At 38.6% G+C, this 18,032-nt stretch overlaps 1 protein-coding gene across 2 annotated transcripts in view; it reads right to left on the bottom strand.

Moving 5' to 3' along the window:
* Positions 1 to 18,032, bottom strand: part of Stxbp6 (syntaxin binding protein 6) — a 228,478-nt gene that overhangs the window by 80,737 nt on the left and 129,709 nt on the right. Inside the window, exon 2 of one of the 2 annotated variants that reach the window (XM_035445054.1) lies at positions 1,468 to 1,563. The exons of the other annotated variant lie outside the window; for it this stretch is intronic. Coding sequence (XP_035300945.1) covers positions 1,468 to 1,501 — 34 coding nt within the window. The 5' untranslated portion in view covers positions 1,502 to 1,563. The remainder of the gene's footprint in view (positions 1 to 1,467; positions 1,564 to 18,032) is intronic. 2 annotated transcript variants of the gene reach the window in all.

The following is an 18,032-nucleotide window of genomic DNA, read 5'->3' as shown; positions in this document are numbered from 1 at the left end:
ACACAGATTCCTAAAACGTAGAACACCCTGGTCCTGTGCAAAGATGCTGGCTGCAGATATTTCCCATCAAGTACTTTCTAGTCAGTGTGAAGGATGATACTGTGCCAGAACAGCTTACAACCCCAACAGCAGGAACAGAAATACTCGAGTGTGTATTTGTGGATGCCTACAATGTCTTTCTCTTAGCTATTCTCTATTCTGTTTTCATGATGGATACACACCTATCTAAGTTGGATAACTCATATTTATCAGGTAAAGATGTTGAAAGCAAACCCTGCATAGAAGCTTTCTGTGTCTGGTAATCCACAGAAAATCAACCATTTCTGGGCCAAAGCTGCAATGTTCTCTTTCTCATACATACACACAAACACAGACATAGATACAGACAGGCAGACAGACCAATACACACACACACACACACACCTTGTTTTGTACTTTCACTTGAGCCTCATGAAAATGACAATAGGAAGCCTATGTTTTCAAGACACATACACACAGGCACGTGTGACCACAGAAAACTTCTATACATAGAAACTATAAAGGAACACTGTTCTAGCTAGCTTTTTGTCCACTTGACACAAGTTAGAGTTACCCGAAAGGATGGATCAGCAACTGAGAAAATGCTTCCATAAGATCCAGCTGTATGCAAGTCTATGGGTCATTTTCTTAATTGTGGATTATGGGGAGGGTCCATCCAATTGTGGGTGGCACCATCCCTGGGCTGATGGTCCTAGTTTCCATAAGAAAGCAGGCTGAGAAAGCCATGAGGAGGAAGCCAATAAGCAGCATTCTTCCATGGCTTCTGCATCCGCTCCTGCCTCCACGTTCCTGGCCTCTTTTAGTTCCTGTCCTGGCTTCTGTCAATGAGTGACCTCAATGTAGAAGTATAGGCCAAATAAACCCTTTCTACCTCAACTTGCAGTTTGGTCATGGTGTTTCACTGGGGCAATAGAAACTACGACAAATACAATACCAACACAACATTTCAAACTAGAGCACATATGGACAGTGGTAGTGACCCAAGCTGAAAAATCTAGAAAGCTGAAACCTCAAGTGACAAACTGGAAAATTCAAAACAAAACAAAATTGAACCAGCAGAGGATTTCTCAAAGCAAAGTATGTCCAGGGATCAGGTACCTTCAGAAATGGGAAGAAAGAGATAAGACAGATGAATGTCTGAAAGTCTATTCAAGACCATTTAGATGCTCTGGTTCCCTGCCATTTCCAGCCCTCACTGGCCAGAGGCAGTTTAAGGCAGGAGTAATAATAGTCACAAACTTGTCCTTAGGCTTCTGGCTCTTCCTATTGGACTTTGCTCCCTGGACCCCAGCAGGTAGGCCATAACCAGTATTTTTATAGGTAGAATGCTAAGAAGCCCTCTTCTGGTGAGTCTAACCTTGAACAGAAAAGGGTCTAAAGATATTGGCATCTGTGTCCCCATTAGAAATCATAGGTGAACCAACTCACAGTGAACCTGGCAGGACACACCACACATGAGCATGTTCAGGGCTCCTCTTCAGCTTTTAACACCCTGCACATCTAAGGATCATTGAGTTGTGTTTCCTGGATAAAGTAACAAAACCAAAATGTCAACTGAAATTATGAAGGCCAGGGACTAGCAGGGAGAATGAAACATTTTAAAATTTATCATTAATACTGTCAGAAACAAAAAGAAGATGGCCTCTCCATAAATCAGTAAGACAAGTAAGTCAAGGTATCCTGACACATATATTCTGAAGCCAAAATTCATATGGATCCTTAGTTATGGATTTTGAAAACACAATTACTAAACTATAGTGTTATAAATTAATGATTCTTCTTACTCAAATTGAGTTGGAAGAGAGAAAAAAAATATTAAGTGACATAATTTCCAGCAGGGCCAAACAGACATGATACAATCCCCAAGCTAAACCAGAGTACTCTTATCCAGTAGTGCTATCAAGGGAGTGAACCTCCTGAAGCAGGAATTGTTGCTATCCCTGCCAACTCCAGAAGCAAAGTGTGCTAGTCTTGCCAAAAACATAGTGAGAAAACTGTTGCTAATGGCCACAAAGCTGTACCTGTCACAGTCCATATGACTAAAATAGAGGGTATACAACCTGTTGCCTCTCACAGAGCCAGTGGCTCATCACTGTGATACCTCATAGTGCTGTCTCAGGAAAAGGCTTCCACTGCCATACTTGCTAACGAACAAGTACCAGTACAAATAAATCTAAATGATGTCTAGAACAGGAGCTGTACAACAGCTTCCAGACTCTGCGGTACCCAAGAGTAAACTAAAAGAAGCTGCAGCATATGTGAAATAACTCAGCATGTCTGTCGTCAAAAGATCATTCACATCCAAATAATGGAGTGTCAGAAAGAATGAATACTCATAGAAAGAGCAGTATGCTGACTGTGCAGATGTGTATCATCTCAAACTTGTTAGGTAGAGGCTAGAGAATCATGAGTTTGAGGCCACCCTGGGCTATATAGCAAGACCCAGGAGGAAGAGGAAGGGAGGGAAAAGGAGAGGAAAGAAAGAGAAGGAAGGAAGGGAAGGAGAAACGGGTGAAGGAGATACAGGTGGAGAGGGAATAGGAGAGGCGAAAGGAGAGAGAATTTGCTGGGTAGAAAGGTTCATGCATTGAAAGTGAGTCAAGAAAATTTGAAAGAAACCGGAGAATATAGTGCCCATGAACCATAGTACAATAGACGAAAAGAGGACCTGAAAGCATGTTACCATAAAACTGGAGGACACAAGGGATAGGCAATCTTAGAAACTTTCTGGGTGGAGTGAAACAAGTCATAAAGAGAGGCTTAAGAATTAGAATTCTTCGGGGTTTCCCAAAAAGCTGTACTAAAAACTAGATTGCAAAAGGTCAGCAATTTCAAAAGAAATTTTATTTCCACGTATTCCGTTGAAATATATAGAAACAGGTTATTAAGGGAAAATCAGAGTACTGTAAATTCTTATCCCCCAGAAACAGTAGATAGATGCTACTAGCTTTGGGGCCCATCTTTTATTTACATTTGGCATATTTACTCCCTCAATTCTACAAATAGCCAAGCTATTGGAGCAGCTCCAAACACATTTCCAGACAGGCCTGTTTTTTATGCCCGGACACAGCATCCTGAACTTTCTTCTACCGTCATTCAGGAATCTTTTTGTTGAGTTTTATCTTTTCCTCTTGTTCAGTCACTCACACTCCATGTATTTCTTAGGGAAGGGCTCATAACATCTGTGCACAGTGTCACTCACTTTCTGTGTTTTGAACCAGGGTCTCATGTTGACCTGGCTGACATTTCTGGCAGACAGGTTACAAATACAAGTTTTTTTAAGTAAATAACATGCAGGTAAGAAAATATCCATATCCTCTGGCTTTGTATTCCTACCTTTGGGAAGCAACCTGAAAGAATTAATATTTATTCAATCAATACTATAGTGTTAAAAAGTAATCAGTTACCTTGCTCAACAATCTACTAAACATAAGTAAATCTAAAAGAATTTATTTAAAATCATATGGTCAGTATGATATCCTTTGATTAACCATAGTGAAAAATGGGAAAATGCTTGTGATTATACAGTAAAAGAACAGATGAAAAATAAAAATAATAAATTTTACAGGATGGTTATAACTTGGTAAAAATGAAGTTCATCTATGAATAGAAAACAAATCAAAACATCATTTGCATAAAATGGCCATACCTGAGTGGTGGACATGTGAATAATTTCTTTTCGACCAATAGATTTTTCCAAACTATCTTTAGATATTAAATTAATTTTATTTTAGTGAAATTAAATCATTATATTAAATAGAAAGTCAATGCTAATTTGTCTTCTTCCTTATTCTAATAATTCTAGGAAATAAGAGTGTTCAAATTAGCACAGATAATACAGAGATAGATCACTCGGGAAACCTCTCGGATAACCTACACTGTGCAGGAGAAATAAGAAAGAATTTCTTCCCTTCCTGAAATCTGATTACAGGTCTGTGGGTCAAATAACAAGTTATTACCATTTTATGATGGGTACCCAGTGCTATCCCAACAGGAATTTAAGCTACTAGCCAGCTTTTGGGTGGTGCTCTTGGACAGTGTGCCACACCCCAGTCACTGTCCTCTGTAGCACGAGCTTGTGGAGCATCATTATTGCCAATGCTTACGAGGGAAGAGAAGCATCAAGGAAGCTGCATGAATTACAAAATGCCACATGGAGAGAAATCAAATAGCTAAACAGCTAAAAGAGGAGCCCAAAGTTTCCAAACTTTGAGCAAGACTGAAACACATGCAAACAATCTGAGTGTATCTGCTCAGTTCTCCCCGTGCCCCCCACCCAGAATATTCAATCTTTCTTTTTCCATCTTCTTAGGGTCTGTGTAAGGGAAATCTACATGTCTGTGTCTTTCACCCAGAAACCCATGAACTATCAGATACCAAGCTCTCCCTTGGGGTATCTTCAAAGAGCTTGCTTCCACTTGGGTAATGCTATACATCTCCCTGCACCATTCAGTACCATGCCTGGCTCTGTAGAACATAACACTCCAACAGAATACTGTGTTAAGAGAGGAAATAAAAGACATCTACTTCCCACAGTAATAAAGAGGGTTCTGTGGATGGTTATCTTCTAACTTATTATGGAGCCGAAAGTAAAGTCCATGCTTCATCACGGCATCTGATATAGAGTCAAAGAGTCAGATCTCTATTGAAAGATGTTAGCACTCTATACCAAATAGCAACTGGGCTAAGTAACAAGAGATTTCCACAAAACTATTTCTCTGAGCTAGTGTGATTCAATCATGCCTAATTTTTCCAGTGAGCTATTTAGAGGTTTCTGGGCTATCTTCCTAGGATTGAAAGACAAGAAAATGAGTTTATATCAGCCTGTGAAAATGACAGGGCCCAATGAGGTTGCCATAAAAATCATGAAGACAAATTAGCTCTTTGCCTGACACTGAAGCATTGCCTAGCCTATAAGGGAAGTACAATGTCTGTCCTCCATAAAGAAACCAGATTGCCAACAGCCCACTTCTGATTAGACTTTAGAAATAAATGTTGACCAACAAAACCCAAAGCAGTAATGAAGCCAATAAGGCTTGGGATGTATACATAATTGGGAGAAGAAAGAATTCTGCTTATAGCTACATAAACTGCATTACCCCAGGACAGGACAAAGTAGTGAAATTTACAGCTTAAATTTAAAAGCCTAACCTCAAAAACAAGTCAAATTACCAGCCTCATTTTAGATTAAAAAAAAAGAAATATAATGGACTTACTTTAATTATCACACTGGTTTTGTTGTTGTTTAACTATTTAAAAGCAGGACACTACGTAGGAATGCTATAAACAGTCTTTTCACATGCAAATTCAACCTTTTCAATTTTAGGCCCAGTTTAGGCAGACATTATTTTTTGAAATTGAAGAGAAAAATGAATAAACTACCCCATGGATGTAAAATCATTAAAAAGCCAAATAAACCAACCAACCAAACAAAAGCAAGTACTGGATATATCAAGCTAAAACTAGAGAATTCTGAACAACTGGGCTACTTACACATGGCAAGTGCAGTGTCAGATGCTATAAGCATTTGGAATATAAGCTGTGGTTTCTGATAAAGGTAAGCATGACATTCTTAAGACTCAAAGATTCTACTTTGATCTATGACCCAAGAGAAATGAGGAGTGTGTGTGGCTATAAAGACTATATTAGAATGTGTGGAGAAATTTCCTAATAGTCCCAAACTTGAAGCAACCCAAACAACAAATAGGACAATAAATTATGACATGCCCACTCAAAAGGGACTCACTCTCTCCAATCTTTTGAGCTGTCTGAAGGCTATGAGTGTGTTCCATGTTCCCAGCTCTGTGACCTGTCACTATGCTGGGTTGGGGTTCGGTGATGCAGCTATATATTTAAGGTTTGTGTATTTTACAGATTCCTTAGACCTTGATAAAAAATGAAGAGACTGAAAGTGAAAAGCATTCATTTTCCATAATAAAATTAAATTTTAACTTCAAATAATTTGATTCCTATGCATTTAAAAAGAAATGAAATCTCTATAGGAAATATGAGGACTACCTGGTGTGGTGATTTGGATAGGAATGGCCCCAAAGCCTTCGTATATTTTAGTGCTTGGGAATGCTGCCACTTGAGAGGAGTCAGGGGTGGTCTCTTTGGAGTAGGTGTGGCCTTGTTGGAAGAAATGAGTCACTGGGGGTGGGCTTAGGGATTTCAGAAGCTCAAGCCAGAACCAATGGCTTTCTCTCTCTTCCTGCTGCCTGAGGATCAGGATGTAAAATTCTCAGCTCCTTCTCCAGCACCAGATCTACCTACATAGCACTGTGCTTACCTGTCATGTTGAGAATAGACAAAACCTCTGAAACTGTAAGCCAGCCCCAATTAAATGTTTTCCTTTTTAAGAGTTGCAGTGCTCATGGTGTCTCTTCACACCAAGAGAACTTTGACTAAGTAAGACAACTGGATTTTGGTAATGAAGGGATGAGTGTAATGATTCATTTGAAAGGATGGTCCTTGTCAAATTGTTTTTATAAGCAAAAAATTAAAAAAACACTTAGCGAAGTAACCATGTGCATGCTTGTGTTAAAAGTCTAGCAGGGCAGTAGTGGCTCATACCTTTAATCCCAGCATTTGGGAGGCAAAAGTAGGTCAATATCTGTGAGTTCAAGGCCAGCTTGATCTACAAAGCAAGTTCCAGAAGAGCCAAGGCTGTTAGACAGAGAAACTCTATCTTGAAAAGCAAAAAAATAACCAACCAAACAAAACTTGAACTAAATCAAAATACAGTACTGTAATCCATAAACATAGAAAGATTAAGCAAAACTCTAGGTGTGTGTGTGTGTGTGTGTGTGTGTGTGTGTGTGTGTGTGTGTGTGTGTGTAAAACCTGTGATTTGAAGCCCTAGTTCCTAGTATGGCTGTATTGAAGATAACTATTCTTCCCTCAACAGATGGCTGATAAAACACCCCAATAAAGAAGGCCACTTATTTACATTTTCATGGTGCTTTGGAGACACAACTGATGACCTGTGAGAAGACACCCATTGAGTAAACCATAGCTCGAGTATGTACTGAGTTGCAGACTATTTGCCCATCTCTCCCACTAGGTATTGCAGGAACTTCGATTGAGTTCAAGGGCTTGCACTTCCCAATATGAGAGAGAACACAAGAAAGTTAATCAAGAAATAAGATTTCATAGTGTCTCCTAAAAGTGAGGGGTTAATGACAAGGGCATAGGCAATTTTCTAGTGAGTGATGATGCTTCATTTAGCTCACTTCTGTTAGCAAGAAATTCCATGACTCATTTTATAAATATCAGAGTAGTGGCAGGGCTTGAATTAAATCTCTATATCTAAGAAATGATCCACGTAATTTCACCAAAGACTCAGTGAGTTATGCAAAACATTTTGAAATACATTTATCTCTGACTATGATTTCACATATCCTTTGAACTTTGGCTAATAAACATATTAAAATGTTGCGGGGAGGGGGTGTGTGGCACATACCTTTAATCCCAGAGCTTGGGAGTCAGAGGCAGATAGATCTCTGTGAGTTAGAGGCCAGCCTGGTCTACAGAGCCACACAGAGAAACCCTGTTTCAACCCCACCCCCCGAAAAAAAATTGCAGCTCACAACGGCAACTTATAGCCATTTAACTTTTACTTTTCTTATTGCATTCCTGAGAATTGTCAAGAGTACCTGAGAATATGCAGTAAAATTTCCTGAATGGTTATAGCTATCATTCTGCCTGTTGTCTTGTAGAAATACTGTTCAGCATGGATTTACTGATTCTGATGGCTGGGGTAACATGGCTATGCTAAGGTATTTCACATCTTAAAATAAATTTTTTTTGGCTGGCCTCTCTATATAAGTATGTGAGGACAGTCCCCTCAGAAGCCAGAAGAGGGCATCTCGTTTCCTAACCCTAACCTTGTGCTACAGGCCATTGTGACCTGGTGAGCTGCCAAATATGCTTGATAGGAACTGAACCTGGGTTCTCTAGAAGAAAAGTCTCAACTGAGCTATTTCTCTACCATCAGCATTTAAAAACAAAGCAAAACAAAAAAACTGCCTATGTGCAGGGCAGTTGTCTCTCTAATGGCCCTATCACTAACCTATGCCATTACACATACTAAACTTTACTTTTTCTCATCTAGAATAAAATCTAGTTAATCTAGTTTGATTTTGAGTTTTCTATAATGCCTGGTTCAGAATGTCAGAGGATAAGGATTCTTTATAAATTTTGTGGGATGAGTTACAATTAATTTTTTTTGTTTTGTTTGGCTTGGTTTTTGGTTTTTAGAGCCAGGGTTTCTCTGTGTAACAGCCCTAGATGTTCTGGAACTAGCTCTGTAGAACAGGTTGGCCTCAAACGCACAGAGATCCACATTCCTCTGCCTCCCAAGTGCTGGGATTAAAAGCTTGTGCCATTAATTAAAATTTAAGGTTCCTGAAAGTTTGCAAACGTCTCTCCGAACATATAGTATAAGAAACTCTTTATTTTCAAAAAATAATCTACCAAATAGGAAAGTGTTATTTTCGCAGAGACTTAACACTGTTGAGTACAAAGAATGTGTACAACAAATCAAAATCCCAAGTCAAAAGCACACTTTCACAGTTCCTTTAAAAACTATTAATCACATAAAACCACTGACCCTCAAGTTTTTTTTATTAACCAAGTGTGGATGGTAGGCCACGGAAGATTTGCCAGGACCAAATCATGTATTTAGGTCAGGGCTTGCATGTGCACACACCACTTTACATCTGCTGCAGCTCTTTCTTGTAACCCTGACTACATCCCTGTTCTCTTTGCCACATTAGAATATAGATAGGTTTTGATACAATCCCTCTCAAGTAGGAACAATGATGTTCAGTCACACAGCTTAAGGACTGGTTTCTGGGAACAGGGAAATGGAATCAGTGACTCGGCTCTGGAACACCATTCTTGTGGGTGACGTTGCCTTTTGCTCTTGTGAGATCTGAGAGCATCATGAGCCCAAGGGGACTGTCTTTTTCAGATCTCACATCTCCAGTCACAACCCTGAGTCAAAGTTGCCTTAGATTAAACAAACAAGCCAACAAACAAACAAAAAAAAAAAGAACTCCGAGATTTAATGTGAACAATGGGATTAATCCAGCTGGAACTTTAGTCCTAAATGGCTAGACAAAATATTTGCCTAAACTGAAGGGGCCCACTGCTTTAATACATCCTTTACACTTCTGTTGTGGACCTCAAAACCAGATGTTGAATCCCTAATTTCTAATCTGACTATATTTAGAACCAGGGTCTTTAAGGAAGTAATAAATGTTAAATGAGGTCATAAAAATAGAGTCTTAATCCGTTATGATTGAAGTCTTGACAAAAGGAAGAGAAACAGGAACAGGAGTTCAGAGGAGAGGCTGCACAAGGACATACTGGAAGTAGTTAAGAAGCCAGCAAGAAGAGTTCCTGAACTTTCCTCAGTGGATACCTTGAACTTATATCTCCAGTCTCTAGAACTGTAAGAAAAGTAATTTCTGTTGTTTCTATAGTAATGTTAAAGCAGTTCCAAAGGATGAATCAAAAGCATCTAAAGCAAATGTACTTGGCTATAGCCAAGTGTGGATGAAAGTACTGGAGAAAACACCTGCCATTCAAACACTGGCTATTGAAGAGGACTCTTATTAAAAATATATTTTATTAGCATATAATTGTAAATATTGGGGTACTGAGGCAATACAATATTCCAAAAATATCTGTAGCATTCTAAGACACTACAACTTTTGCTAGAACTCCCAGCCACAGTTAATAATACACCTTGAAGTACTTAAAACTTAAGACTGCTACTCTACTGTATACTCAGACTGTTTGTTTAAACTTTTCTTTAAAAAACAACATAAACAGTCAACCTTGCTTGCCTTGGATTTCCCATGTAGTTAACTTTTGCAACCTAAGCATAGCTGTAATCTTAAATTATGTCCTCGTCCATGTTCCTGACCCAGATAATGTACATGTATCATTCTTTGGAATCAGAAAATACAGAAATTCAAAGCAACCTTTTAAAAACGGATATTGGTTGATAAACAATGATATTGTTGTCTGGGTCAGTTGGGATTATTTGGAGTCAGTGACTTAATACCTTGTAAAACCCTGTTAAAGATTTCTGTAAACTATCCCTCACTCTTTCTCCATATGAATCTTTCTGTACTGTTCAGTAAATACAGAACAAAGCCCTTTGTGAGGGACAGTCACATGATACATATATAGAAAGAACAGTAGACAGAGACAAAAGCAAAGATTCACAAGATAGCCTTCAGTCAGGCACAGATTCAGACCCATGCCATTGACACAGGTTGACAGAAGACACAGGAAGCATGGAGTTGAGAATCCAAATCTAGACTCACTCTTGGTTAAATAACTTGAAGAGGAAGTACTTTTACTTCTCTCCTTCATGTGACACCAACACATTACTAGTAATTTGAAATTAATCACTAATGTGTATAACCCATGTAGGTGTTATGTGAGTTTATCAAAAAAATTCTATCATTATGATATTTTACATGAATGTATGGCTGTACACCACATTCATCATGTCTGGTGACCAAAGAGGCCAGAAGAGCATGTCAGAACCCATAGAGCTGGAGACACACACAGGTGGTTGTGAGCCATCATGTGGGTGATGAGAATCAAACTCTGGTCCCCAAAAGAACAATAAGTGCACTTAACTCCAAGCCAACTCTCCAGTTCCCTGAGTGGGATATTTTTAATATGCACATTTGCCATGCACAGATCTTAGCAGAGCAATCAAAATTTTCATCTCCTTGTATTTGAAGCCTTTAAGCTCCTGTCTTCTAATTACTAGTGAAATATTTACCAAGCTATCACAAGGTGCCATTACTTTGCTAGTTTGTATAACTGACACTAGAACATTAAAATTTATTACCCTTGTGTATGCATGTCTCTCTCTCTCTCTCTCTCTGCAACATATATCAACATATATATATATGCAACATATATCATATGTTGAGATGTCCCAGCTTAAACGGAGAGTCTTGGTTTTGCCAATGGTAGCAATGAGATGCTGGGAAAAATCATTGGGCATTTATACATCTCATTTCACCATATGTATGGGTGTCTTTTCTAAATAGTAATCTGGAACCTATCTGAATCTCCTGTAATTGTATGAATAGTTTTACTACAGTAAAGGACAGGCCAGTGTTATCTTAGATGGGACTGACTCAACTTCTCTTCTGCATTATTCTAAAATGTTATTTTCTCTTCTTTTGTATTGCCTCAAAATCTCCTTTGTGCTTAGGCCAGGAGATGCCCATCCAAGTTACAGGATTCTCTTATACACAGCACCCTTAGGTTAGTGCGTGTATTAACATTAGCTTTAGCTTGTTCATGAGAACAGTTGCCTTATGCCATGTATTTTAAGCAGTGTTACATGACGGGCATTCAACAGGTAGTGACTGCAGTGTCTAGAATAGAGCAGGTACTCAATATGTTTGTCAAATGTGGGTCTTTCCTCTATGCTCCCACCCTAAGACTCTGGTCTTTTGCTCTTGGCTCCCACCAGTCTGGTTTGGAATCCTTGAGCCTCTTTGGGAGCCTGCTGGTCTGATCTGGAAACAGCAGGGGGCTGAGCTCCATGACCTAGGTTGCAAAGCTTCAGACAGAAGAGGAACATAGTTGTCTCAGTTGGCTTCTATACCATACTCCACACTTTAGAAGCAGCAGTCTGCCTTATTCTTTGACTTCATAGGGAAGTATCTAAAACTCTTTAGTGAGTTTGTTCCTAAACAGAAGCTTCAGATGGTGCACAGTGTGAAACCAAAGCTGGATCAGCTATACCAGAAGTTCCCAGAGATGTTTGTTCCCACACCCTAGAGCCTGTACAAATATATTCTGTAGAAAGAGACACCCAATTGTGATCTGAGTTCAACTGGCAAGAGCAATAAAGTTTCTCTCTAAGAAGAAACTGTTATAGAAAGAGGGTGAAACTTTGAGTAGATATATAACAATCAGTTGATTATCTGTAATTTTTACCATTTTTAGCAATGGAATTTTTAACGAAGATGAATTCCTCTTCCCCAAAGAATTTCCTCAAAGAATCAGATTAATTTTTTAAAAGGCCTTATGAATGACAATTGTATTCCTTCATTTTGAAATGCCTTAGGGTAATCTTTTCTCAATTTACACCTTATATTAGTAAGTGGATGTCAGATTACTTTTCAACTTAAATATGAACACCTTAAGATAAAATACACAGAACTAAAGACATAATAGTACTCTGCAGTACAAAAATTTCAAAATCAGTTATTTTTTGGCATGACATTTATATTTTACATAGCATTAGATATGAGGCCATTTAAAAGATTTATGTAATGCAATTCAAAGAGCAAGCCAAAAATAATCATTGTCTCAACTGACATTGATAATGATCTTTTGTGTCTAGAAAGTATATTTAATTTCCTATGTCAGGAGAATCTCAGAATATATATATATATATGAATATATATTCTGATATATATATGTGTGTATATATATTATGTATATATATATATATATTTATATCATCAATATTCTTTTTTTTTAGTAGTCATCTGATTTGAAAGCCATTTGCTTTAGATATTTTAAAAGTTTGGTTTTGTTATGAAATCTAACCTGAAAATGGAACATTCACAATCTATTTTCATTTAAAGTAAAGGAAGACACAGTGCAGGACTGTATGGGTTTTAGATCAAGAGCACACCTCACTCTGGGTAACCTCACTAAGTCCAAATTCTAAGCTGACAAACTAACAAGCTTTTAAAGCTTGCTTTGTACAAACTGATGTGAAAGGGGAATATATGACTTAGGAGAAAAACAGTCTGCCTTACTACATCTTCTGAGAGAAAAAACAGAGAAAGTAGGAACTACACAAAAATAGTGAAGATAAACATTTGGAAGCATTAAAAACTAAATTTAAAGATGGAGTTTCAAGAATTAAATTTTTACTTAAACATTTGCAATAAAGGAAATGACTCCCATTATAAAAGTGACTATAAAGGAAATTATACACGGTTGTTAAAATTCATGTATTATTACCTAAATTACCTAAACAGTGCATCACAGGCACAAAGAAAAAAATGGTAAAACACACTATAATGTTAGTATTTTGGTTGTTTCCTTTCTTCATGCTTTTTATGATGTGATCTTTTGAGAGTGAAAACAGTTATGATGCTGATATTCAGTATCCCCCACAAAAGGCCCATGTGTTGAAAGCTTGGTCTCCAGCTTGTGACTCTAGTCACTAACAGGTGGTCATGTCATGCAGTGGTTCGAAATCAAAGGACTCCCACAGGCTCATAGGAAATAGTTCTATTAGGAGGTGTGGCCTTGTTGGAGAAGGTGTGGTCTTAATGGAGGAAGTGTGTCACTGGAGGGGGTTTGATGTTTCAAAAGCTCAAGCCATGTCTAGTGTGATTTACTCTTCCTCCCTACTAGTGATCTGGATCTAGAACTCTCAATTTCTTCTTTGGCACCATGCCATGCTTCCTGACATGATGACAATGGACAAAAACTGTGAATTGGAAGCCAGCCCCAATGAAGTGCTTTTCTTTATAAGAGTTGCATGGTCATGACATCTCTTCACAGAAATAGAAACCCTAACCCTAACTGAGATACATTATGAAGGTTCTGAGACAACCCCTTGATTTTTGAAGATCATAGAAAGTAGGAGGTGGGGTCTACTTGGAGGAAGCAGGCATGCCCCAGAAAGATATAACTTGTAGCTATCCTTTCTACCTCTGGCTGCATTTTCTTTAAGAGGAGAGAGACTTCCTTTCTTCTATACCAACTAGAGTTTAGAAACAGTAGAGCCAGCAAACTATGCACCCAAACTGTGGGCCAAATTCAATCATTCCTCCTTTTTAAAATGTTAATTATGTGCATGTTTGTACAACCATGTGTGTGCCAGTGGAGGCCAGATTGCCCAGGAGCTGGGGTTGCAGGTGCTTCTATGCCTACATGAGAAGGGTACAGGGAACTGCACTCTAGTCCTCTGTAAAAGCAGTATGCTTTTATGGCATCCCCAGGCTTTCCTGCTTTTAAACTGTTTTTCTCGAGTCTTTATCACCATAGGAAAATGTCTGACTATACAGAAATGTATTTTCTAAGTCACTATTAAAGACATCTCTGACTTGGCACACTGAATCTTCTTCTTAAGGCAACATTACTGTAGATATCGCACCCATGGGCTACAGATTGGTATTACTCCCTCTTGTAAAAGTTTCACCATTCTATTTGAAGTTTTACTCTCTCTCCTGTCTGTCTTGGACAAGAGATATAAATGTTTCTCTGCCAAGCTACATTCTCTTCCTAGGTGATCTCAGCCAGGCAGCGGGTTGCTTCAAATGGCACCAGAAAACTAAGGAATCTTAGGATAGACTGAGTTATGGGGCTGCAAATCTGCTGTCCACCTCAAGTGCTGATTCCAGGTTGGAGCCATCAAACCAGCATTATTGCTTAGATGTCTGCAATGGGCCTCTCATGTAAAACTTGGCCAAATAGCAGTTTTGATTTCCTGCCTTTACCCTTTCCAGTATTATGACTTTACAATAAATAATATCACTAATTGACTAGGTTGATTATATTAAAAATCTACAAATTCTGTATAATGTTATTCTTTAACCAGCTCACACAACTCACTACTAGCAAAATCATAGTATGATCTCTGCATATGTTGTATATAACCCCCTCATTTTCTTTTTGCCCTTTTCTTTCAGACAGGACATCAATATGTTCTCTAGGTTGGTTATGAACTAATGAACTCAAATTGTCCTCTGGTCTGGTCTCAGCCTCTGAGTAGCTAGGATTACAGATGTCTGACACCACACTGAACCTCAAATGTGTCTCATCTTCTTCACTCTTTTGGCATCTAGATAACACAAGACTTCACTATATTACAAATAAACACCTGTACAAGACTCCCAAGTGAGAGCTCTGTGCATATATCTTTTGGCAGAATGTCAAATGCATCAAGTCAAGTAACACTATACTTAATAACCACCTTCCATGTCCTACTGAGTGTGTAATCAAACTGAAGGTACAGATTATGGCAGACCTATCTTTGCAGGATCTAGACACACCTACCTCCTCAATCTCATTTCTTCTCCACTTTCACTCTGTTCCAGATGTTCTGGCCTTTCTTTGGCCCCTCACTTGGATCACTCCTTTGGGACTCTAGTCCCTTTTACTTGGGAAGCTCTTCCTCAGTTCTGACTCTAAAGTGCTCCTTTTTCTACTACGCAGATGGAAACAGAAACTTGTTTTAATTTCTTCCTAAAGCATACCTGGTGTTGATACTGACAGACCAGCAGCTTATTTCAAATCCAACAGCCCAGAGGATAGGCTAAGTTACAACACTGCAAATGACTGATTACTCTGTATAGTTAGGTCTCACCTCAGGCAAACCCCATCATACTCCAGAAGCTAAGCTCCAGATTACACAGCTCAAGGACAAATTAATAAGATTTGACAGGACATAAAAGAAATCAAGAAATTACAAGAGGAAATGCACTCAAATAGAAGTAGTTAGAATACACAGTAGTAGAGTTTGTGCCAGCTAAATACATCAAACCATGGGCTGGAGAGATGGCTCAGCCATTAAAGGCTAGGCTCACAATAAAAAAAAAAAAAACAGATCAAACCACATTTACATTTCTGTGTTATCTGTAGGGACAAGTAGTAAAGAAAATATAGGCATTGGATTTGTTTGAATCTATATTTAAATTTACCTTTTTTTTTTCCCCTAAAACATCATGAATCTAAAGTGTTACACTTGGCACATAAGTTTGGCATTGAATAGGGTCAATTTACACATGTTAGTTAGTCAGTCAGACATCTTGCCACAGAAACATTGTCTTCTGGCAGCATATTCTATCTGCTCGTGTGTTACAGTTCACAGGGCCTGACCTACACTGCCCCATAGTTCTCACAGTCCAGGACACTACATCTCCTATCCTATAGTTGTGGGAACTGATGTGCATGGATTTTATGTAATACCACAAAAGAATCGGTGATAAAAGTAATCCAGATGGCACTATTGTAAATCTTAGCACGCTAAACAGTAAATTGTAGTACCTCTCAACTAGAATGTTCCAGAATCCAGAAGATAGGTTACTGCTGGCTCTATTGCTAACTTTCAAGTTACTATTTTGCCTTAATGTCATCATGCTATACCACAGAACTGGTTAAGGAGAAGTGTGAGGTTCCTTGCAACGCACACTTCTACTTGAAATCCTGTGAATCTTTTGATCCTTAAGATGCTTGTCCTCTGACATTTGTAGTTTGTCTCCATTTCCTTCAGGCCACCACTCGCATGTTCCCGTATTACATGGCTTTGCTGACTCTCTAAGCTATAACAGGGATCCCATTCCCAATCCTTCACATACTCTGCTATACAATTACATGTATGTTTACTATCTGATGTATTTTTCACATGTTTCCTCACAAATACACCGTAAGTTTCACAAAAGCAAGAATATTCACTTTTGTTAGTATCTCTAAAGCCTAGGGGTCAGGCTGGCACAGAGTAGTCCCTTTGAACACCAATATCACACATGCTTAAAAGCATTAGATAAGCTACTTGTATCCATACTTGTGATATTTGATCATAATCTTCTAATCTTGCCCTTGTCTGTCTTCCACAAGACAAATTATGCACGGAATTTCTCACATTAAAGTATGTCTTTAATAAATGTTGTAATTCATACATTTATATCAGCTAGAAGATCATAGTATTAGAAAACACATATATATGATAATGAGGTACTAGAGCATAAGCACAGATAACTTAGTCTTATCAAAATCATCAAACATTCTGCTCCTATTTCACTTCTTCACATCTGATGCTGAGCCACCACGCAGAGCCCCGAGGGCTGTGAAAATGTCACAAAGCACAGCTAACATTTCTCACAACAAAGGCATCTCAGAACAGAGATTCTTGAACAACTAGAGGCCACATCTGGAGGAGAAGAAGAAAAAAGAGAGAAGACATGGAATGGTGGCAACAAGTATTTATCTGTACCTGAAACAGAGAGAGGGAGGAAGGGAGGGTTTGCATATTGCCAGACACTAACTCTACATGGGCTTCTCTGTGGGGTTAAACTATTTCACAGTGAAAAACCAAGAATCTAAGCAGTGGGTTATCTTCATCACAGACATCAAAACTTGCTGAATCTGCTTCTCAAAGTTGGAAGACACGTTGACAGTGACCCAGTACCACCAAAGATGAGGAAGGGAACAGGGCATCCCTCGTGACTGAGCTGAGCAACTACCAAGTGAGGTCAGATCCAGGGAGGATACACAGGCGTTGGAAACAGACTGCTCTGCTCCACAGTTAGGGTGAGACAGTGAGGCAGAGCTGGTTGGTGTTATACATCTTTGCTCAGTGCAAAGTGCATTCTGTTTGTTCAGAATGGCAACTGCAGGCACGTCATAAAGTGTATCATGGATAAGTATGGCTGGACCCTTGGGCTCATTAATTATTCAATTCTAAATTAACTTTTGATCATACATGTTCAGAGATCTCTTACTGTTTCAGCTACATAAACCTGTGGTCTATGTATGGCCTACAGATCAAGAAATTGCGGTTTAAAGAACAATTTATTTACAAAGTAAAAAGACTTCGAACAGCCCCATCTATAACTGAATAAAGGTGAGTACAAGAGATTAATGCTATTCAAAGAGTCGTCTTCACCCTATGCTGTAACAGAAACACAAAGGGGACATTGTAGAGCAGCAACAATGAAATGTAACAGCTCCTTAGTCTACCAGTACTTAAGAACACAGGTGTACCTTCATTCACGAAACATTTGCAGCAATTCATTTTACCCCAGTTTTACTAAAGCACTGGGCTTGACCAGTCAAAAGCTTAAGAACAGTCCTAGAGCTACAGGCATTTTCAGAACTAGCACTAGATGAACTGGGAATTGAGCTCTGTTTTTGAATTTAAATACTTCCTTATTTGTAGTCTTGTGTTGTATGCTCAGTTTTCATGCTACAAACACTTT

The sequence above is a fragment of the Cricetulus griseus genome, chromosome 5, assembly GCF_003668045.3.
Source record: "Cricetulus griseus strain 17A/GY chromosome 5, alternate assembly CriGri-PICRH-1.0, whole genome shotgun sequence".
Classification (NCBI taxonomy): domain Eukaryota; kingdom Metazoa; phylum Chordata; class Mammalia; order Rodentia; family Cricetidae; genus Cricetulus; species Cricetulus griseus.
The sequence above is the reverse complement of the archived record's forward strand: the minus strand, read 5'-3'. Positions and strand labels throughout refer to the sequence as shown.